Source organism: Tasmannia lanceolata, unplaced genomic scaffold (assembly GCF_043159265.1).
Source record: "Tasmannia lanceolata isolate RefF3 unplaced genomic scaffold, GAP_Taslan_0.1 ptg000024l, whole genome shotgun sequence".
NCBI lineage: Eukaryota > Viridiplantae > Streptophyta > Magnoliopsida > Canellales > Winteraceae > Tasmannia > Tasmannia lanceolata.
Window position 1 is genome coordinate 7,112,994 of NW_027518701.1, and position 24,692 is coordinate 7,137,685.

Genomic DNA, 24,692 nt, shown 5'->3' on the forward strand with positions numbered 1-24,692 from the left:
TCCGAAATTTCGGACTTCGGCCAGGACCGAAACCGAAATACTCCGAAACAGAAACTGCCGAAATTTTGGAAATTTCAGTAATTTCGGCAAAATTTTGGATAAAATATTAATTATTTAGTTCTTTTTTTGATAGGTTAATTATTTAGTTCTTTACCGAACTTAAGCTGGAATTACGGAAATTTCGGCCCAAAACACCGACATTTCGAGCCCTTGTACCGAATTTCTGCCGAGATTTCTTTTTCGGGGAGGACCGAAACTATCCCCGAAACTGAAATTTAAAACCTTGTTTCCAAAAATTTCTTAGAATCATATTAAAGGAATAAATGACAATCCGAGTTCGTGCTATTATAAAAAACGTTAGTGCCAATATCAGCATCCAAAATGGACAAAAAATAATAAAAATTGGAATGATTGCGGCGGGAGTGCAGGTGTGTGGAATTATGAAGGTCTGAAAGAGGACTCTGAACTCAGACTCCTTTAAATGCATTTTAGAGAGAGGAGAGAGAGAGAGAGAGTAGACGAAAATAGTAGACGAAAATCAAAGGCGGTGGAAATAAAAAAAAACTCGAATAAAGAAATAGGGATTCTAGGGTTTGGAAAAATGGCATGTCGGTGGATAAAGATGGAATAAAAAAAGTGGAGAAGATCCAGACAGAATCAGATCTGATCTCGGTAAGTTCTGAAATTCTCTCAGAAAAAAAATATCGATTTCGATTCGATCGAGCTTCTGATTCACTAATTTTTATTCTTTTTTCCCCTCTTTGTTTTGTTGGATTGAGATTGAAGGAGAGGGATTTGGATTGTTGAAGCTCTGATTGGATTGAGAAAAGATAGTTTTTTTCGTTTTTTTAGTGTTTGTTTGATTGGTGGATGTTTTTGAATTGTATTTATTTTTTTATTAGATTTAATTTAGAGGTGAATTTTGTAAGCTAAAACCTGGATTTTACAATCCTAAAAATGTACAATCATGATTGTAGCTTATAAAATCCAGGTTTCAGCCTGTAAAATATGGATTTTACAATTCAGGATTATAAAATTGTTGTTTCCCAAGGGCCTCTATCTTTCTAATTTTTTTCTGTTCATTTGATTTAATATGTTGTGTAGACCTAGACTGTATGTGTTTACTGGGCAAAAAATTAAAGGAATTGGAGGTCTGATTGACCTAAGTAGTTATTCAGTTAACTCTCTTATTTTATTTTGTTGGTTTATTAATCGTATATATGCGGGGTTAGTGAAACTATTCTATTTGAGACTTAATAATCTGTTTTTTTCCCTAAGTTACCTAGTCAATTTAAGCTTCATCTGCGACTTAGGAGACTAGAAAACAATTGTTTGATGTGAAATTCTTCTTTCAGGTCGTATATATTGGCAAATCCAATTGTCTACTGAGATTCTCGTCGTTGCTGGTTTGAGCTCTGTAATTACTCGGAAAAAATCGGAGAAGGCATATTCAATGAGAATTTTGTAACAAGGACCATATTGGATTAGTGGGTTCCTTGCATATCGTAGCAATATTCCATTAGCTGCCAAAGGCGCGATAGTGTTTTTGGTTTCTACCTTTTTGATTTTAGAATGGGTGGTAGCTGCTCTAAGTTCCCAGCATGCTGTTGGGATTCACACTCCAAGGCCACCGTGCTCGAGGCTCCTGATGTTGGTGGGTTAAGTGGCTTTTTGTATGTGATTATTGGTTCTCTTTGCATTAGTATGATGGAGTTTCTTTCTGTTGCAGATAATGAGGAAAAGAGTGAGGTTGATGATTTGCCTACATTCCGTGTATATACTTTTGATCAACTTAGGGTTGCTACAGCTGGTTTTGCTGTAGAGAACATCGTGTCTGAACATGGGGAGAAAGCACCCAATGTTGTGTATAAAGGGAAGCTGGAAAATCAAAGGCGTATTGCTGTTAAGCGCTTTAATAGAGTGGCTTGGTCCGACTCACGTCAGTTCTTGGTATACCCATCTTACCATTTGAATAGATAGTTCCATATTTTCCTGATCTTTTTGAAATTTATTTATTTACTGTTGTTTGATCATTGCTTATTATATATGGCATGTTACCAAGATCTCTGTGTTGGAAACATTGAGTTTCCATGGGAAGTAGACAATAGTACAGCTGGGTTGGGAGTTAAGATGAAAAGTTCAATTGAAATCTTGTATAGAATACCTATAGTGTCATGTATATGGAATAGAACCATAAATTAGAACTCCTAACACACACATACAAAAAAAAGGGTGGCCCAGTGCACGAGGCTCCCGCCGGGATCTTCGCGGGGATGGAGCCAGGAATATGGTCCACGGGGGGCAAATAATAGTTAGTTCAGTACTTGAGAGCTAAGACTTATGGCTCGTAGAGTACTTGAGTTGGAATGAAAATCTTGCCCAATCGAGATTATTGTTCCACAAGGCAAACTGGATGAGGCTTTATGCCTTTTCTTGAGGTTGCAGTCTGGATGATGGATGTGTACTTGCTGGTCTGGATGACTGGTAGAAATCTCTACCTTTTCATTTTAGTTTCCTAGACATTATTATCAGAGGCGATAAGATGCGACCACATTCTACATAGAAAACCAGAGATTTGTTCATCAGTTTGTCTCACATTTTTTATGAGATGAAAATAGAAAACCTTGTCCATATTTTTGGATTTTTAGAATTGGACCATATTGCCAACGATGAGAGTGAGACAGAGGGAGAGATTGAGAGAGAGAGACAGAGACAGATTCAGGGATTGAGCGATAAAGCAATCATACGTGAAAAAATCGTAGGAAATATCATAGTCGCTGATGCCATGTCATAACCCGTTAGGGAGGAGAGAAGAGATGGGTTTTGAAACGAAAAAGCCCTAAACAGAATCTGCACAATACGAGGGTCGCCTGTTTTTGGAATAAGCAAGAGAATTGTGGTTTCCGAAATTACCCTCGAGAAAACTCAGAAAGAGACTGCCCTTCTTCATGAAAAAACGAAAATTTTAATGGGGCCAGTGGGAAAATGTGGAATTTGAAGCCTTAAATAAAATTGATTCTAGATTTTTGAGCCGGGGGGGGGGGGGGGGGGGGGGGGGGGAGCAATTGCGCCCCCTTGGCTCCGTGTCTGCACATGGGCTGGTTTTGATAAGAACTTACTATATTTACTTATTTAGTTAGTATGATTATGTGAACTTATTATTTTTTAGTAAATCTGAGCTTTCTATATTTATTAAATACGAACTTTCTCTATTTAATAAGGGATTTGCTAGGCAATTTCACGGTTGGCTTTTGCACATGAGAACAACCACCTCAGATGAATTAAATGAATAAGACAAAATCTGGCTTTTGTCTTATTCATTTTATTCATCTGAGGTGGCCGTTCTATCATGCAAAAGCTATTCGCCAAATGGCTTTTCACGAAATTGTCTAGCAAATCCCATTTAATAATTATGAACTTACTATATTTAGTAATTTTGATAAGGACACCTTAAAGGTAGTACTTTAATGGACCTCCCTAATTTGATATTTGCACCCCTTCTTCAAACAAATGGTCCTTCACCTTCATGCTGGTACTAAATGCGCACCACTTCTACGGAATTCGCTCCTCCAACGCTTTTAGGCCTCCTCTGGTAGGTCTCGAGGTTCTTTCGATTCCTGGCATTTCTTTATGGTTGAGAAGTAGCATGGTAATAATCATAGAGGTCAGGGTGGAGATGATGAAAAGTCTTCAGCCGATATCCAAATACAATATGGTAATGATCGATCTTCTACTTGAGTAAGAATTTCTGACATCTGCCATCTGTTGTCGAAATGCTTTCCTCGTCCTCAATGATATCCTAGATCATTGGAACTGGTGGTAGTCATGGAGTAAGTGATGTGGTCTGAGTATCAACATGGTGCTTCAACTATGCGTGCTCTGATGGTTCCATTTAATAGGCCTGTAGTTTTGAAATTTATATAGCTGTGACCCTCAAAAAAGTCCAATAGCATGCTGGATGTCTCATATCAGAGGTAAATTATTTGGGTGCTCCTTGGGAATTATGTTAGAGAAGTCACTCGAGACTTTTTCAACCTCAGGTGGCACGTCCACAGGTGGCTCATCTAGAGGCTTGTCAAGCTCTTTAGTAACAATGTCGTAGACGTTGATTTCCTTACTCTCTACCTCGAATTACTTCTAGGTGCAAGTGCAAAGCTCTCTTGGCCTGACTCTTGGGCTTTAGTGTGGATTTTGAGTCATACGAGACATGACAAAAGGATGCACTTTCTCTTATGCATGAAACTATAAGTATTTGCTTGCCTGTTGTGGTTCAAGTTTTGGTCATACATCCAAGGACGTCCCAAGAGTATGTGAGTCACATTCATGGGCACAATATGACACCTGATGGAGTCATTATAAAGACAACAAGGAATAGTGACTAGGCCTGCCTATTTACCAGGATGGTGCTATTATCTACCCACACAATCTTGTATGGTATGGGATGTGGGGCCGTAAGGTGCAATCTATCAATGCCAACAGTAACTTGTGATATAACACTCATACCACTGCCTCCGTCGATGATAAGCTTGCAGTACTTATCTCAGCTTTGTATGTAGCCAATCCTCCTTTGTCTCCTCTTTAGGGGTCGGTCAGATCAGAGAAGTCACCTTCCTCTTGAGTAGGAATTTGCTCAAGAGTTTCTTCTTCTTCTTCGTCCTCAATGGTGGGGTGCACATGTTTGTTGGGGGCAGTTGATGTAGTAATAGCTCTTATTACAGCATCAAAAACAACCCTCATTACGTACTGGCCTTTTAACTCCAATAGAAGAGGTCCCCGTGGTTTGTGTAAGTTGCCGCCCACTGAACATTAGATCGGGGCTGATTGGTGTGGGCCTTGGCTGCCTGTGAACCTGATTGACCTGCATAAACCTTCGAGGATTCATGTCACCTTGGGGTGTAATCCTCATAACACTAGTTTGCCTCGTGCTCTTGTTGATGTTAATGGTTACATGAGTAGCATCTTCTACGTTAAAGACACGAGACAGAGCCATTTCTCTATGGGTTTCTTGCCTTACTCCATTTTTGAAGAGTGACAATGCGAGCTGTGGGCCTCGTTAACACCATATCTCATTGAGAGATCGTCAAACAATTGTTCATAATCGGCGATGCTCAGGCTACCCTAGTGAAGGGTGATATTTGACGTTAAAGTTCTTTGCGAAAGTGAGCCGGGAAGTTAGTTTTTCTTTCATCTACCTCTAGCAGTAGATAAGGGCCGACTGATGGCATCTTGTTTAGCTCTAGGCTTCTCCATCAAACTATGGCGTAGCCCACCGATTTCATTTTGGCGAATCTAACTCTCCTGTCTTTTGGCATCTCGTACCAGTCAAATTTATCATCCATGGCAGCAAGCCAAACAAATACTGCGTGGGGGCTGGTGTCGATTACAAACTCCTTTGCATCCACGCGAACTCTCTTGATCTCTATACCCATGTCTCAGTCAGTCCTAGTGATCACATGCCTCGTAAACAGGGACATGGGTAGGCGTGAGGCTTGTTACTCGTGAGACCCTTGGGATTCCTCTAGTGATTTTAGTCAGATTATGATCGGTATCCCGTTCAATCGGATCATCTTCTCCTGTAGCGAGGTTGTGCTCAGGGGACCCAATATTACCATTGAGGCATCCCTCTATATTGCATCTTTTGAAAAAACTTACGACTGATGAATCAATGCCTGATACACTGCAAATGAAACTATTCTTCCCATTCTATCCTCTCAAATGAGCTAATGATGGTCATACTCAATACATTAGGGACCAAAATTTCCAGGAGCTAATGATGGTCATACTCAATAAATTAGGGACCAAAATGGGATATAATAGAATGGGAAGAATAGTTTCATTTGCAGTGGATCAATCAATGATTCATCGGTCGTAAGCTTTTTCAAATGATCCAATATAGAGGGATGCCTCGTTAAGGGAGGCTGGATCATTCAATGGTAATCATTGCATATGAGGGACTAGGAAATGTAAAGTTGTTATACAGACTGATCACATAGCATACTTCGCATAAGAACCCTTTCCAATTGATATACTAGTGCATGCTTTGATTAATGAAACATGTGTGAGTTGCCTCCTTAGGTAATGCTAGATCATGGTAATCATTGCATATAAGGTAACGCTAGGAAGTGTAAAATTGTTGAATACTGATCACCTTGCTCAATTTGCCTAAGATCCCTTTCCCACTGATATATTCGTGCATGGTCTGATTAATGACACAATTTATTTATTTTATTTACCATGTAAGTGACATAATTATTTGTCTAACTTTTGGTTTAGCATTTAGTTGAATTGTAATTAGAGATCCTCCTTGGATACCTGCAATGTGATCTGGCTGCGATTCTTGGTTGCCTGCACTGTATCAGCCCATGGATATGCTTCGATTTTCAGTCTTCGCAGTCTGTAACTGATGCTTTTTAATATAATTTTAGGAGGAAGCAAGATCTGTTGGTCAGCTCCGCAACCATAGATTGGCAAATTTACTTGGTTGTTGTTGTGAAGGTGATGAGAGATTGCTCGTGGCAGAATATATGCCCAATGATACACTTGCAAAACACCTTTTTCACTGTAAGCTTCTGGTTGACCCCATGGATATTATAACCTATTGCTGCAGTGAGTTTTGTAGCTCATTTTGTTCTATTTGTAGTTCATAATACTCTTGCCCAATCGAGAAACATAAAAACCAGGTTGCACTTACCAGTATCATCCTATCTAGAGCATTTGTTAATGTTTATATGTTGGTCCCATGGTTTAAAATTTCGGTTTCGGTAACCGTTTCGGACCCCACAGAAAACTGAAATTTCGGCGAAATCCGAAATTTCGGTCCGAAATTTGGTAAATGGCGAAAAATGAAATTTCGGAGAATTTCGGTTTTGGTCCCCACCGAAAAATTTCGGATTTCGGTCGAAATTTAAAACCATGGTTGGTCCACTGTTGAGAAACTGCTTGTCATACTCCTCAGCTTGGCACTAAATATGACTATGATTAATTATCATACTGTTAGTTAACCTGTGGATTTTGATTTGGGATAGAACCATACATACTCATCTTTGTAGCACTAAATATTATGATCCTTTAACAATTTAACATACTGTTGGTTAACATTTGGATAATGATTTTGAATAGAACCGTATATCGTGTTCCCTTTTGAGAGCCAATTTGCCTCTTACTCTTTGAGCTTGTGGTCTTTCTAAACTGTTAAAATGGTTGCATATTGCTTGTTATATTTTTTCTCTACACAACATTAACTACTACAATTTTCAACACCACAACTTACTACACTTAAAGAAACACAACTTACTAGGCACAACTTACGTAGTTAATGAAATTCAACTTACTACACACTAGTTAATAAAACTCAGCTATCTTAATGAAATATAGCTTACTAGGACTAATAAATGAGGTAGTCGTAGAAAAAGTCTTCCAAGCATTCATTTCAAAACAACCTTAGGTACTCCACCCAAGCCACCTATAGGTATGACATGGCTGCCAAGTTGCCACTGCATCAGAAGGGTTATAGGGTGGTATTGAAACCTGGTTTTAGAAGGCACGTGAAGATGAGTTAGAGTCCTAAGTAGTGTTTTCGTCTATGTTAGAGGAAGTTTGCATTTTTTTTTGGAATTGGAGGATTTGGAATAGAACCTTATATCATGTTCGCTTTTGAGAGTCAATATGCCCCTGACTCTTTTAGGATCTGGTCTTCCTAAACTGTTAACATTGGTTGCATATTGTCTGTTATCTTTTTCTTTGTGCTTGTCTAAATCATTGGCCTGGTCTTTGTGCTTGTCTTATGAAGAGTTGTTTAAATGGCTGGTGTCTTGGGACAAGAATGGTGATAGGGTGGCATTGAAACCTGGTTTTAGAAGGCACATGAAAGATGAGTTAGTCTTTCGAAGTGTTTTCATATATGTTAGGGGGTTTGCATTTGTAGGAATGGAGGAATAGTTAAATTGAAATGGAGTATTGTTGGTTTTCAATTAAGTCCTATTTATTGTTAGGAGTCCTTGTGTTGGTGTATATTGCCTGGTCATATGTTGTGCCAGTTATGGTTCATCTAGTTTTCATATGACTGTTGCGTGGACGACATGATTGGACAAGATCTTAACAATTAAATATCTAACCCTTTGATGGCCGTGGATTCCCTTCATGTGTATCTGACTAGAAGTCCGTTTGATTATTGATTGCCCTTCCGTGTCCAAGTTATGGAACTTCAATGTCAACCTTTTTGGAGTTTTGGATGGTGTTGTAGGTGTTGTTTCAATCATATCTGTGTACCACCGTTTTAGTGGTAGATGTAGATGACATTACCACAACATGAGATGATGCCAAGACTATTCATGATCTAAGAGATTATCTTTTTTTTTTGATGACATAGGGTACTGTGGGAGCCCGTTTTTTCCCGTTTCTATCTCTCACGAGATCACCACATCAGATTGGGGCGAGGGGGGTTGTGAATGTCTGCGTTTTCTGTGAACTTGGGACCGAAGTTTGAATTCCACAGAAAAGAGAGTCTTAGAGTCGCCACCTAGGTTAAGGCCTAGGAACCGTGTCTGCTTTTCTGATGAAACAGGGATAAAGATCCGAATTTCATAGGAAGAGCAGTAACCGAAGCTGTTCTCTAGGTCGGGGCCTATATACTATAATTTACTTTGTTTTTAGGCATGGTCTTTACAGAAATTTGAATAAGGGATATGGTTACATTCGGGGAAGGTGTTAGGCACCCCTCATGCCCGGGTAAATCTGGTCTCTTGACTTGACTTGGCAGTTTTAAAGAGCTTTATCAAAAACTTTAACTTTTTGGTCTTTATTATGATTAAGCTTATTTTCCAATTGGGTTTCAAACGGAAGAAAAGAAATTTACTGAATGTACGAAGAAAGTTAAAGAGCCTTCTTTAATTTGATCTTTTATAAACGATAATGCTTGCGAGATTGAGACCACTCCGACCTCATAAGCATAAGCCCTCGTCAAACAAGTTAAGTGAGCACCTAAAAGCGAATGTTTCTGAGGCGTAAGCTCTCTTTAAACGAGTTGAGTGAGCACCTAGAGGCGGAGACGGTATCAAGCAGGTTGATTATCGTAGACGAGGATTGAGTATCAAAGAAGTTATTTGTAAGAATAAGAAATGGTTTTATTTAATAATTGAAGGATAATTCCTTAATCTAGTGTATTTGTGAGTAACAACGCCTGAATGATTGAAATAGACTTCCCTTAGATTCTGGGCATCGGGGGGAGATGAAGCCCCTTTTTCCCGTCGTTGCTTACAAATGCCGAAGGAACGATCCATCGCTGATCAAATTGGTTTGTTGCATACAAGTAACCGGATTTGAAGGAAGAAATAATCTCAACAAAAGGGAAGGTACGTAATTTACGTTATAGGATTTGGGGCAAGTGGAACCCCGGACCCTATAACTACCCTATACCGAGTTTTATAATAGAAATGTAGAAACTGGGAAATAAATGTAATTTTACCGATGAAGCAAGAACGTCTTCTGAAAAGTCGGCGGCGTAACGGCACTAGTCAGATCGTGTAGCTTCGACTTCCCCGAAAATTCCGCAGAACAACAACGCTTGTCGGACGAGAGAGCTCTGAATTCTCCGAAAATTCTGCAGGACCAACGGTGCTTGTTGGACGATGGAGCTCCGACATTTTCGAAAATTCGGTAGAACAATGGCGCTAGGAAAGTGCTGAATCCACGGAAATTCGGTAGAATGCCGACGGCCAGTGAAAGCTCCTCTGGTATTTCTCTTGCTTTCTCTCGGTTTTGGAAAAGGAAACTATTGTTTTGCAGAAAGTATTCTCTCGGAAAGATCAAAAACTTAGAAAATCGAAAAACGGTCGGAGTTTCTCTAAAAATGGGTTTTTATCGAATCAAAATCTGATTTTTACTCTTTCCCTATTTATAGTTTTTCAAATTTTTTCGGATTTAAATCGCAATTTAAGATTTTTTAATCGCAAATTGCGATTTATTATCAAGACATATTATTTTGAGGGCTTTTCGGAAGTTTTTTTGGAGTGTCGGGGGTCGTAACGCCTTCGTTTGGACTCCAAAGTGCATGCGGTCAGATCCGTTGGTCTCCTTGTGGCAAAGAGAACCTAATGAACCTAGTTTGGCGCTTCGAATTGGCGTGGTAAATTTTGGTACGTCCGAAATCGGTTTTCAGAGCTTTTGGGAGTTTTCGAGAGCTTTCGGTAGACCATAACTCCTTCATTTGGACTCCAAATCGCATGTGGTTAGATCCGTTGGACTCCTTGCAGCGAGGAGAATCCTTTGAACCTAGTTTGGTGCCTTGAATTGGTGTACGCAATTTTGGTGTGTTTTTGACTCAAAGTTAAATTCTGGCGAATGCTTTGTAAAAACAGGTTTTTCTGTTTTGTCGTAAAAGGCGGGTGCCTTGTGGAAAAGTGCTTTTGGTTTTAACTTTGGGACAAATTCATTTTTGGGAGATAGTTTCCGTTTCGTAAACCAAAGAGAGATCGAGAGAAAGAGAACATGGGCCTTGGGCTCGTCATGGGACTCACCCTCACGACATCCTATCATTAGTACGACCTTGACAAAATTGGGTGTCTACAGGTATCCCCACTCCAATTTTTAGGGCGGGATTATTCCCTACAGATGCGCACAATCTCCCGTAACCACGCGCATCGGGTAAGCCCCGGGGGATTCGAACTCGCATCAATGGGGAGCATACCCATGCCTTTAAGCCAAAGAGCCACACCCGGGTTATCAAAAAGATTATCTTGGACATGTCTTTGATATAAAAAAAACTTGGGTCCTCTCAAATCTTCCATGTAATTGAGGTAGCCACATCAAAATGTTGAATTTTTATATCTACAGAAAGTATGTTCCTGGTCGGTTGAAAGAAACAAGTAAGCTTGGAGCAAAACCTGTAGGTTGTCTCCTGTGGAACCGAATCACAGATTGAATTATCAGCAAGGAGAGTTACTAAACTAGGAACCTATTAGAGATTGGTAGGAAAGTTGATTTACCTTACTATTACCCATTCCAATATCTTCTTTGTGGTGTGTATGGTGAGCAGATTCATGCATGCACCAAATTCTACACGCATTGAAGCAGTTCAAAAGATATTGTGATATCTTAAGGGAGTACCTGACAAATGTATTTTCTATGCCAGAAGAGAATGTATGCTAGTTGAAGGCTATGCAGATGCGGTTTGGGCTGGCTCTTGTACGAATCACAGATCTAGTAGTGGATACTAAACATTTGTTGGGGGTAACGTAGTCACCTGGAAGAGCAGGAAACAAGCAGTGGTAGCAAGATCCAGTGTTGTGGCTGAGTACAAAGCTATAGATCATGCTGCATGTGAGCCCATGTGGATTAAGACCTTTCTGGCTGAAATGGGAATGGAAGTACATGGTCCCATGAAACTCTATTGTGACAACCAAGCAGCCATCCACATCACCCCTAATCTAGTGTTCCATGAGCAATGGAACATATTGATATTGATTGTCATGCTGTCAGAGAAAAGGTATTGGTAAAAATCATTACTGTGTCTTATTTAATATCAGAGAGGATTAACTTGCTGATATTCTAACCAAATCCGTCTCCAAAGGTTGCCTTCTGAAGATTCTTGACAAGCTAGACATGTATCACACTAACCTTTCAGCTGGAGGGGGAATGTTGAACTGTTGATAGTAACATGGCTTGATGGGATTGAGACATAGGGCCCACATATTTGTAAATAAGATCTTATTGTCAATTTGTCTTTTATTATCAGATAGGCTGATGTTTCTATAACTTTATTAATAAGTAACTTAAGTTAATGAGGGGCCCTAATTTTGTGGGAGTGGGTTTTTTTTCACCTCCATGACTATAATAAAGAACCTTTGTAGGTTCACAACCTGAGTATTTTCTTCCCCATGAATATAATAGAGAACATTTGTAGGTTCACAACCCTATGAAGGCTTTACCTTAAAATTCCCTCTCTTTCTCTTCTCTCCTTCTCCCTTTTCTACTTCTTCTGGTTCTTGTTCTTATCCATTGTTTTAAGCAACATTTAACGTCAGTAACAATCTGCACAAAAGCAATGTCAGCCATTGGAGAGAAACTCTCAGCATAGTCAATAGACTCAATACCACAAGTTAGTGTGAATCATTTTGAAACTAAGCTTGTTTTCAACCTTCACAGACTTGTCCTAATGTACATAGTTACTGCCATTAAGTTTAATGGAAGTAATATGAACATCGAAATAATCAAGAGAAATTAACAGTCTGGGCTTTGTCCCCATTATGCCGCGCCCCCCCCCGCCCTTCTCTTCCCTCATCCCACTCCACCCACGCACACCGATCCAGACACGCACGCGCAACCGCAACCGCAAAAGAGTGACCCATTAGTCACTTAGTGAAACCAACAAACATGTGATGCAACTATAGGAACGATTGCAGAAAAACATAGTTACTGCTCATGGTGGAGAACTATCCACATGAAGAGCACAATATATAAATCAGCACACCATGCCACACAGAACTGCCCACACATAGCAATGCACAAGAAAATGATGACACCACCTTTTGATGAAACACCAACCGGAGCAACATCACCATTTGAGATTGCGAAAGATTTCACAATCGCAAAAAAATATTATGGGATCACAAAACACCACAACATCACCATTTGAGATTGCAAAAAGATTTGGCAATCGCAAAAAAATATTTTGGGATCACAAAACACCACTGTGAGTGACATCTTCACAACAACCCTTACACATAACATGAACATCGTCATACTCTTTCTTGACTGAAAAAGAACTCACATGCCACTTCCAACCTCACACAACCCTCTTGTGGTGTGCACGGAGACCACAAAAGAAAAAGGAAAGAGGAGGAGAATGGAAATAGAGAAGAGAGAGCGAAGAGAGGATAAGGATTAAACCAGAGAAATCACACCTTTTATTCCATGTAATGGTTGGGCATTAGGGCAAAAAACAAAGGAAGAAAAAAGCGAAGCGAATTGTGATGATTAGGGCTATAAACAATGGGGGAAGAAAACAGAATAGCAAGGTGAGAGGAAAAAACCCTCACTCATGTTGTGGTATTTATATACTAACAATGTGAAGAATAGAAATGTCCCTACTCTATAAACAGATTCCTACAGTTAGAATAAGAGTAGTTTGGTTCTTCGATTGGAAATATTGCTAGTGAAATTACTGAAATTGTTTTCTTTGTGATTCTATTGGAACTACTTTGGGAAATATTTTTGGTTATATTTTTTCCACCTCACACATTGGGTATTGGTGGATTGATTACAAATGATACAGGGATGAGGCTTTGGGTTCATTGGGCACAGAGGATTCCATTGATTTGGCACTAAGACAAGGAATAAATAAGTTCTTATGTCCTAATTTCTGGGTCTATTTTTTGATTGAAGCAACTCCCTGAATGTGATAAGACATGTGTGTAATGTTGAAATGTTTTCTCTAAGGCCCTGTTTGGGTTGCAAGAAAAACATTTTTGACGGAAAAAATTTTCCTTCAGAATTTTTTTCTTTCCACGATTTAGATGGAAATGATATGATATGGTTTTTGTATGGATATTATCATAAATTGCAGACCGTCTGAATAAAATTTAGATTTCAATTATATTTTCTGTTTATAGAAAAGTAGGAAATTTTAGAATATTTTTCTTTTCCAACTTTCTACAAAATTCTTGCCATCCAACGGGGCCTAAATGGATCCTATTTTGGATTGTTTTTAATCTTTGCACGTTACAGGAATTGGTCTTTCATCACTTGGTTTTGAATCAACTTGGAGGTAGACTCATTAGGTAGAGGATTATAGTTAGGTAGCTGCTAGCTTTTGGCTGCCATTTTCCTGCTTGGTCAAGTTATCTATTTGTTTGCAACAGATTTCACATGCATGAAAAAGAGAATCACACATATAAAATATATTGAGATCAAATTTCCCTCTTGTGAGAGGAGGGTTTATTGATTTTGGTAGGGATCGTATACTTCCAGCTCTATTGGCTGTTAATTACATTTATTGAAGAAATAAAATACCTTTGATTATCCATCAAGAGGTTCCCTATCTAAATACAACTTTTGGTTAATTATCCTTCAGAAAGAGAGACTTTTTGAAAGATTTGATTTTTATGAACAGATCATCTCGAACGGAATTTCTTTGTCGTGGGGGGGATTCTCTTCATCTTTATCATCTTTCTCCTGGAGGAGAAAGGTCTTCTCCCTTTAGGGAGTCTCTGAGAAGAGATCCTAAAGGGATCTTTAGGGAGTCTCTAAAAAGAAAATTTGAAGGGATTTTCTTTCGTCTTCCTTTTGGGGAACCGTCATCTTTATTATCTTCCTCCTGGAAGAGAAAAGGTCTTTTCCCTTTAGGGAGTCTCTAAGGCAAGATCCTAAAGGGACCTTTAGAGATTCTCTGGAAGAGATTCTAAAGGAATTTTCTTTTGTCTTCCTTCTTGGGGAACCTTCATCTTTATCATCTTAAGGCCTTCTCCCTTTAGGGCTTGTTCTGTTGCGCAACTTTGCCCGGAAAGGAAAAGGATTTTAACCCATTTTCCATGGAAAGCTTATAAATTGGTCGTTTTGTTGCCAAAAATCATGAAATCTACTATCCTACGTGGATTCCACCTTCTCTGACGTGTCAGGCCTATTGCTAGGGGTGGCCAACCGGTTCGGTTCTCGGTTCCTTTTTTTTAGGTTCTCGGTTCTCGGTTCCATGAACCGTAAGAACCGAACCGAACCGTAGTACACAGTAGGACCGAACCGAACCGGACCGAACATAATCGGTTCGGTCCGGTCCGGTTCTTCGGTTCTAATGGCTAATTATTAGTTATTAATTATAATTTATAAAAACTTTTAATTAAAGTTATAATATAAGTTACTTTCTTATTATAAGAATAGTATTAACTATTACTTATTAATATTATAAGTAATTTATATTATTAAGTATATGTATAATAGAAATATAAAAATATTATATATATATATATATATATATATATATATATTCAAAGTTCGGTTCTTCGGTTCCGGAACCGAACCGAGAACATTAGACCCGGAACCGAACCGAATAAGTTCGGTTCTTCATCAGTGGAACCGAACCGGACCAAAAATATTTTGTTACAGTTCGGTTCCGGTTCGGTTCTTCGGTTCCGGTTCGGTTCTGGTTCGGTTCTGGCCACCCCTACCTATTGCAAGAGAAATTAGAGAGAAAGAGAAAGTGAGTTGGGCATCTCCCCCTCACTCATTTATTGAAAAAAGAGAAGTACAATGACCAAACTGCCTATAGACTTATAGGCTTATTCTAACACTCCCCCTCAAGCTGGAATGTATAAATCATACATTCCTAGCTTGTTACATATATCGCTAAGCTTGGATTTATTCAATTGTTTTGTGAACATATCTGCCAATTGTTCAATAGAACGAGTGAATACAGTGCGTATCTCCCCTTTCTGAATCCTTTGACGAATGAAATGACAGTCGACTTCGATATGTTTAGTTCTCTCATGGAAGACAAGATTTGTCGCAATATAGATGGCTGCCCTGTTATCACAATATAACTGTGAAGGTGAGGGAAACCCAATACCAATCTCAGTTAAGAGTGACCTCAATTAAATAATCTCAGCCGTAGTATGCGACATGGCTCTATATTCTGCTTATGCACTCGATTTCGCAATGACATCCTGTTTCTGACTTCTCCATGAAACCAGGTTACCTCCAACAAAGGTACAATACCCGGTAGTCGATCTCCTATCAGCAGGAGATCCAGCCATGTATGACCATGTCGTTTGAATAGTAATCCTTTCCTTGGAACACCGTTCAGATACTTGAGAATTTGAACCTCTGCGTTCCAATGAGATGTGCGAGGAGAGATCATGTACTGGCTAACTACCCCAACGGCATAGGATATATCAGGATGAGTAATAGTACGGTATATGAGCTTGCCCACAAGTCTTCTATACCTACCAGGATCTTTCAACAAATCACCCTCTTCTGGGACCAGTTTCACATTTAGATCCATGGGTGTAGCTACTGGTTTCACACCAAGATTTCTTGTCTCTTCTAGCAAATCAAGAACATACTTCCTCTGAGATAGAGATAAACCACGAGAGGAGTAAGCAACTTCTATCCCAAGAAAGACGTCCCATAAGAAACGCGAGTCTCCTTTGGCCACGAGAGGATTGGTCAGTGGAGTCGCCAATCTGTGGGACTCGATCCCGCGAGGGGGGCGCGACCTGCCTCCCTCTTGGTCTCTCGTACCCACTCGAATGGCGTGTGCTTTCAATTATTGATATTAATCATCTTTTCTGTGAACTTGGGATCACAAAAGAAATCCGAATTTCACGCAAAAGATAATGACCAGAGTCGCCACCTAGGTAAGAGAGCTAGGACCCATAAGTGACACTGCAATGATCTGCGATCCCAGAAGTCTAGATTCGTTACCTGATTACGAGAATGGAAGGTATGACGGATTACCACCATATGCACCATTCTTGCCCGATAATCCGGTCTTCAATTCCAAAGATTAACTAATTTAGATTTCTTTTGAAATGCTCATTTAAACTCTCTTGATGTGCAAACTACGGGACATATATCTTAGATCTAATTTCAATGTGGTTCCTAGATGCATCTTTTGATTCTTTTGATTTGATTTGGTTCAATCTATATGAGGGTTCTCCTAAAATCTAATTTTGGGGAAATCCTAAGTGTTTTAATCAATTTAATTTAGGGTTTAAAAATGATCATGAAATAAATAAAACAACCCTAAAACCCTACTGGAGTGTGTGTAGGGTCGACTCGTGATTGGAATGCCATCCAAACATCCAAGTTGCCTACGTACCCAAGTCTCACTGGGATCAGAGTCGACGTAGTTCGGTGGCCTAAACTAAGCTACATGCCTAACTCATCTAGGACACCGATCTAGACTGGATAGACTGTTTCAACAGTTTTAGAGAGATTATTTAATTCAAGTTGATTACCTTTTATTATCTTAGGACTTCATCTAAGATGTTATATGATTCTATCTAAGTGCAAGACTCCCTAGACTAATGCAGGTGGGCCCTACATCCTAGGTTAACTTGGCATGTCCTATAGGGAAAAAGATGTTAACTAATGAATCCTAATCTATGGTTCCGTTGCTATCAATAGCAACCGGCCGTGATGAGGCTAACTGGCTCCTAACTCTAGGACTCCCTAAGACCTAGAACTCAACGGGACATAAGTGTTCCTAAAGGGGGCTCTAAAGGCTCCTACGTGGTGGGACCATGATCCAACGGTTCCAGATTTGATTTGAGTTTGGGTTTGCCCAACTCAAGTTATTAGGTTGGTGATTTCCATCTTTTAAGGGATTCTTGTGACCTAGAATTTAAAGTATTCTAAGGCTCTAAGGGTTGGCTATTTCCATGCTTGGGTTGAATTCATGGAAGGGAATCGTGCTTTCTACCCTTTCACTATTCGGCAAATAAATTTCGATATACTGTGGCCTGGCATTTTTTGAGGATTTCCGTGGACAAAGACATCAGAGCCAACAATATATTTAAATTTAGATGCTAAAAAGTTCGTGGTCGATCGCAATGAAGAAGCGATTATGAATACAACCCTCTCATTTAAGATGACCTAGAATAGCAAGTTATGAAGGAAATTAATGATTTTTAAGGTTTCTGCTTCAGCAACTCAGGATCACAAATCATTACAGTGTCACTTATGGGTCCTAGGTCCCTTACCTAGGTGGCGACTCTGGTCATTCTCTTTTGCTTGAAATTCGGATTCTTTTGTGATCCCAAGTTCACGGAAAAGATGATTTATATCAATAATAAAAAGCACACGCCATTCGCGTGGGTACGGGAGTCCAAGAGGGAGGCGGGTCGCCCCCTCTCGCATTATCGGGTCCCACAGATTGGCGACTCTGCTGGGGAAAAGTGTATATCTTGAACGAAGAAGACCCATTATCTCTTACCTGGGAACGAGTATGGGAAGTAATGAAACGATCATAAGAAACGATCAAGAGGGAGGCGGGTCGCCCCTCTCGCATTATCGGGTCCCACAGATTGGCGACTCTGCTGGGGAAAAGCGTATATCTTGACTCTTACCTGGGAACGAGTACGGGAAGTAATGAAACGATCATAAGAAACGATCACGATCATAAAAGTACGTAGGCCTCGCAATGACGTATCCAAGGAGGAGTGTTAGACGGTCATAAGAAACGAAATTAGAAAGCGGGTGAGCAGTAGAATGAGAACGAGTACGGGAAGCAATAGGAGAGTCAGATACCTGATGAGGGGGTAAGAAGATCTCTGCCTGTGAGGACGATTTCTCGGTGTGTAGGGACGTGCCTGCTGTGGACGACCGTTTATATTGGACTGTAGTAGGGGGACGATCTACCCTGGGAGCACACGAGTCGACCTGTCCAGGAGGGCAAGCAGGAGGATGTGCAATAGGAGTAGTAGGAATGGGAGAAAGTTCAGGAAGAGAAATAGTCACCTCAGGTTCTGATCTGACATTGGAAGGACCAGAGGAAGAACCAAAGAATGGTTCTGATTCGAAAAATGTGACATCAGCTGATACATACCATCGGCACAGACGTTGACTCTAGCAACGATATCCTTTCTGGGTGCGAGAGTAACCCAGAAAAACACACCATTCTGAACGAGGATCCAGCTTATCACGGCCAGAACCCAAATGATTAACAAAGCATACGCAGCCAAAGACATGCGGGGTAAGTGGGAATGGGTCCTGATGTGGATAAACTATGTGAAATGGAGAATCACCATGAAGCACCGAAGACGGAAGATGGTTGGATAGGAAACAAGCAGTGAGAATGGCGTCAGACCAAAAAGATTTAGGAACCTGCATCTGAAAGAGGAGTTGGGGTTTGGGTTTTTGGGGAGACGGAGAAGATGGAGGCTACGGAATTTCCCTACGGATCAGAAACCCTAGGGCTCTGATACCATGTTGCAAGAGAGATTAGAGAGAGAGAAAGTGAGTTGGGCATCTCCCCCTCACTCATTTATTAATAATAATGAAAAAAGAGAAGTACAATGACCAAACTGCCCATAGAGTTATAGGCTTATTCTAACAAGGCCAAAATCCACGCCCAACTTTCCGCCTTACAGCAGCGAAAAATGGTGAAAATCAGTCGAATTTGTCGAGTTCGTCTTTTGAAAAAAGGAAAAAAAGTGAAAAATGACCAAAGAAAAAAAAGTCGAAGAAGAGGGCCTCTCTCTCTCTCTCTCTTCTTCCTCCTCAACTCTGCCTCTCTTTTGCTTGTTGCCCGCCATCCACCGCCCGTTGCCGCAGTAGCCCGTTGTCTTGCGCGCTCTCTCTCTCAGCAGAAGCAATACGAGAACCCATTTTTCATTGATATGCCTTGGAGATTCAACTGGTTATGGCTTCTCCATTCCTCAGAGATCATGGTTTTGGGAGTTTTTTTGTTGTTTTTTTGGGGTCCTTCTCTCCGGTTCTAGTTTTGTGTATTTCTGATTATGATCTCAGAAATGGATATTGGTAAGGGTTTTATGTATTTTTGGTTATGAGCTCAAAAATTTCTTTTGGCAAGGGTTTTGTGTATTTCCATTTTTAGGGTTTGGGTTCTTCGTCCACGGGCCTCTCCTTCCCCTTTGCTCAACAAGAGAATGTCCTTTTCTGATTTTCATTTTCATTTTCTTTTCTTCTTTGCCACATCACTTCCGAGGGATTCGTACCCAACTAAAGTAACAGAACACACCCTTAGGGAGTCTCTAAGAAGAGATACTGAAGGGACCTTTAGAAAGTCTCTGGAAGAGATTCTAAAAGGACATTTAGAAAGTCTCTGAAAGAGATCCTGAAGGGACCTCTAAAGGAATTTTCTTTCATTTTCCTTATTGGGGAACCTTCATCTTTATCATCTTTCTCCTCCAGGAGAAAAGTCTTCTCCCTTTAGGGAGTCTCTGAGAAGAGATCCTAAAGAGACCTTTAGAAAGTCTCTGAAAGAGATTCTAAAGGGATTTTCTTCATCCTTCTTCCCAGGAAGAAAATCTGCAAAAAGAAAGAAAGAAAGAAAAGAAACAAACAATTAGCCAGTAATCCTTCTCACCTTTCTCTCTTTTCTTCTTTTTCTCCTTTCGTGTTGCTTTTTCTCTCCCCAAAAAGATCGCATCCCTTTGTCTAAAGGATCTTCCCTCTATTTATAGAACTCTCTTAAAGTGGTTGGACTGCCATCTCACTCTTATCTCTCAACTTCACGATCTCCACTTCCCCTTTTGTGGGGAGTTAAGTAACTTCCTCTTTTTTGGAAAAAAGGATGAGTCATTTCTTCCTTCGCGAGAGTTATCTTGTTCCCTAAAATTTAGGGATTTCTTTTCCCTTAGTCATGAGCTCCTTTTTGTTTTCTTTTTTCATTAAAGTATTTAACTTTTATGTTTATCCTTTTTACTTGAAGGAATAACATGATGCGTAACCACACCTTTTCTCTCTCTCTCTGTCTTCCTATTTTAATAAAGGATTTTACTATTATGCCCTCTTTGTAAAATTTTGAGTACAACACTATTGTATAATTTTCTCTTTCCTAACAGAATTCCCTAGTTACCGTTCAGACCAAAAAATCACTGCATAGTTACCGTTCAGACAAAAAAATCATGTTAGAGTCTTAGCCATGATGCCACTCTGTCTCTGAATCCAATGAGGTGCTGGAAGCCTCGCTCAATTATTTCATTTTATTTTTTATAAAGAACTGAAAAACAAACTAAACACACTCTGTACATCTTGCATTTTCTGACACAAATCGCAATAAATTCAGGTCACTGGATGTGCTTTGCTGATGGCCCCAAACTTGGTTACAACTCTTTGGATGCCCCAGTCACTATTTAGCTTTCATTTTTTCTTCAGATTATAGAATTAGGAATTTTGCTGTGTTGTTATTTATTGTATGGTTCTGTGTTCTATGCATAACAATGGGTTTGATCACTGCACACACAGGGGAAGCACAACCTATGAAATGGCCAATGCGATTGAGGGTGGTTCTTCATCTTGCCCAAGCTTTAGAATATTGTACTAGCAAGGGGCGTGCCCTTTATCACGACCTTAATGCCTACAGAATTTTATTTGATGATGTAAGTAAAGTATTATTCATTGATTTTACTGCCATCCCTCCTTTTACAGTTAGGCTTTATGTATTTCTCTTATAATGTGTTAGCATGTTGCAGGATTGTAATCCTAGGCTTTCTTGCTTTGGCCTGATGAAGAACAGTCGGGATGGAAGAAGTTATAGTACTAATTTGGCATTTACCCCTCCAGAGTATTTGAGAACTGGTATGTACCACTTTAAACCAAGAAGCTTGGTCATGTACTGCATTATTCTTTGAGTGGCTTTTGTGATCAGTTATGATATGCGCTTTTGTTAACCCTGTGTCATGAATCTCAATATTGTTACCATTATTTATTGACCTATCTAAATGATGCTATTTTGATGATCTAGCTTCTTGAGCATTTCTTTTTTGTGCATACCTGACGCAAGCATGTGTGCACGTTGCAGTCTTATGTCTAATGAATGAATTTGGTTGTTTGTTGAAAATGTTTCCCACTTTTTGACATGTTTTCCTAGTTGGATATTATTTGGAAACCTTTTTTGTGTGTGATCGATCGATCGGGCACCTTGAGAGTGGGTTGGTGGTGGGTGGTGATCGTGTGTGTGAGTGATCCGGCACCTTGAGACCAGGGTTTGAGATTTTGGTGTCAATCTTAAAATTTCGGCATAAATTTAGGTTTCGGTCCCAGTTGATCGAGATTTAAAACTATGGTTGAGACCGTCTGAGAATGTTTAGTTGCACTTCACATGAAGATCTTGTACAGTTGATCAATCCATGCAAATGCAGATTCTCTTTTTTATTTGGAAATTGCTAGAAAGTCCCTTCTGATTGAGTGGTTAGGATTGATCACTCAGCACAGTGCTAGACATTCCTGTATGGCCCCATTGAGGCCCACAATGTCTGCATACATGTTGAACCCTTGACTTACATTATTGGTTTGAATATTAGTAGCAATCCTCTGTAGAAAAGCTTCCGTCGAATGGTGTTTGCTTTGTCTGGTCATATAGTGAAAAGCCGGCACCTTGAGAAGAAGGTTTGAGATTTTGGTGTATAAAAATTTTGGCATTAATTTCGGTTTCGGTCCCAGTCGGCCGAGATTTAAAACCATGCTTGAGACTGTCTGAGAATGTTTAGTTGCACATCACATGAAGATCTTGTACAGTTGATCAATACATGCAAATATGGATTCTCTTTTTTATTTGGAAATTGCTAGAAAGTCCCTTCTGATTGAGTGGTTAGGATTGATCACTCAGCACAGGGCTAGACATTCCTATATGGCCCCATTGTGGCCCACAATGTCAGTGTTGCCGATTGCTTCACTTGGGTGCTGCATACATGTTGAACCCTTACCCTTGACTTACATTATTGGTTTGAATATTACTAGCAATCCTCTGTAGAAAAGCTTCCGTCGAATGATGTTTGCTTGTCTGGTCATATAGTGAAAAGTTTCTTTCAATTGTATATTAATTTGATAGGTTTCGAAACATCTTTAACATTAATACTGACATCTAAATTATTTTAAAATTAATGTGGTATTTTTACTAATATTCTTTTTGCTAAAATTATTCTAATTTATGTATGCCGTACTAAAGTTAATGTTCTAAAATTTTCTGCTTCATGAATCATGATTATTGCGCAGTGTACTTGCTTTATGAAGTCATTTAACTTTGGAGTCATTCTAAATTTTTTAATATAATTCCTGCACTTCTGCCGAGTGTTATATAACTCAGACACAGATTTTATGTCACACTTTATTTCATTATTTAGTATTCCGGCTAGCGTGTTAGTATGTAATTAGTTCTTTTACTACTTGGTGCTCATTGATTATTTTTAGTCCTAGTAATTCAAATGGTTGTATGATCTTTTTTCTATTTTTTTTCTTCTGCAGGGAGAGTAATACCAGAAAGTGTCATGTATAGTTTTGGCACTCTTTTGCTTGACGTCCTTAGCGGGAAGCATATTCCTCCTAGCCATGTAAGTTATGTATTTCTTGCATAAATAGTGCTGATGGTATTGTACCAAATGTGAATTGCTATGCGATTGCAGTATTTAGGAAGTAATATATTCTTGTAGTTCATGTTGTCACGTAAAAGGGACTGCCGGTATTATGTAATGAGCTGTATTGCAAGTAAAAACTTCATAGCTAGTCTATCGTAGTGACATTGCACAAATGAAGAGTAGCCAATTCAATCAAGTCATATATGTAAATTCTTAAGTGCACAGACAAAATCAGATGGTATCTATTGCTGTATGTTAATTTTATAGGACTGGTAGTGGCTTCAAGCACGATGATGAAAATGTCGAAGAAGGGAAGTTAATTGTATCAGAAGCGTAAACAAATGTGATATTAAAATTAATGAAATAATATAAAAAATATTTGGACAATTTTTTGTTCCTAATGAGTAATGTATCTTTTATTTTTACGAGGGAAAAAATTATTGAGAGAATACATAATGAATACAAGACCACTTCATCAAAGGGCTACTAAAGTGTTAACAAATTTCTGATTGTCAGAGGCATAGTTGTCAAACTCTTACGAGTTGTACGAGTCAACTCTCAAGTCGATTCGAGTTGCTGGGCTTTCGAGGCGAGTTGCATGGGCGAGTCGCATTTGTTGAAGACTCTTACGAGTCATCTAATGACTCTTACGAATCGTTGCGAGTCGAGTCGAAAAAATAAGACTTACGAGTCAAGTCAAGTTGCTGGGCCTGGGCTTTCTTGTTTTAATGATTGAAAACTTGGAAGTGGGAACTTAGAACTTAATTATTTTTTAAGGAAGTGATATATCTCCCCCTTTTGGTATTGGGACACCCAGCAGCAGTGTACTTGGATATCAGCCCCATTGAATCCTTCTGACGTGAAGTAAAGCAACCCTTCTGCAGTCATTGATACCCTGCTGCTGGGTGCCCCAAGTAATCCAACGGGGCGGATATATCTCTTCCCTTTTTTTAATGGTAGGCAATTGCATTAAATGCGAAAAAGAGTAAGGAGGTCTATACGAATAAAGAGGCAGAAAAAGAAAAACAAAGACATGAACAAGCCCACTGCAAGGGTCTAGGAGGAATGAATTCAAATTGCTCAACTCTCTCCCTAGAGACATCATCTCTAGCCAAAGTGTCCGCCACACCATTAGCTGACCGTCCAACATGATGGAAAGAAATCGATGCATCCCACCCTGTCTTGGATCTCATCGAAGAAAGAGGCTAATCTCCAAGGGAAGGAATGAGAGCCACTATGCCATCTTATCACATTGAGCGAGTCTCCTTCTACCACTACCTTATTCAAATCTTCATTCTCAAGATACCTTATTCCTTGATAGATAGCACACACTTCATCTGCGAGGACTTCGACTCTAATGGGACCCACAAAAGCCCATTTCATAGCTCCAAATTCATCCCTCAAGCTCCCCTAATACCGGCAAGAGTAGGGTTCCCCATGCAAGGCCCCTAAAAGTTTAGCTTCAAAAACACCCATTTGGTTGCCACCACCCGTCGGATGGTTAAAGCTGAACTTTGACGGGAGCTCACTTGGAAATCCGGGTAGAGCCGGTTTTGGGGGTGTGATCCGCGACCACAATGGGGAGATCATACTTTCTTATTCAGGACCCGCAGGTTTTTGTGACGCAAATGAAGTGGAAGTCATCGCACTGCTTTTCGGGCTCAA

The 24,692-nt window shown here is 39.7% G+C and overlaps 1 protein-coding gene across 1 annotated transcript in view; it reads left to right on the forward strand.

Moving 5' to 3' along the window:
* The first annotated feature begins 476 nt into the window (after positions 1–476).
* The window catches only part of LOC143856922 (putative serine/threonine-protein kinase BSK3), a 65,532-nt gene continuing 41,316 nt past the window's right edge, over positions 477–24,692 (forward strand). Inside the window, exons 1-7 of the mRNA XM_077367177.1 lie at positions 477–672; positions 1,356–1,654; positions 1,730–1,950; positions 6,426–6,561; positions 20,920–21,053; positions 21,147–21,252; positions 22,918–23,003. Of these exons, the coding sequence (XP_077223292.1) occupies positions 1,573–1,654; positions 1,730–1,950; positions 6,426–6,561; positions 20,920–21,053; positions 21,147–21,252; positions 22,918–23,003 (765 nt within the window). The 5' untranslated portion in view covers positions 477–672; positions 1,356–1,572. The remainder of the gene's footprint in view (positions 673–1,355; positions 1,655–1,729; positions 1,951–6,425; positions 6,562–20,919; positions 21,054–21,146; positions 21,253–22,917; positions 23,004–24,692) is intronic.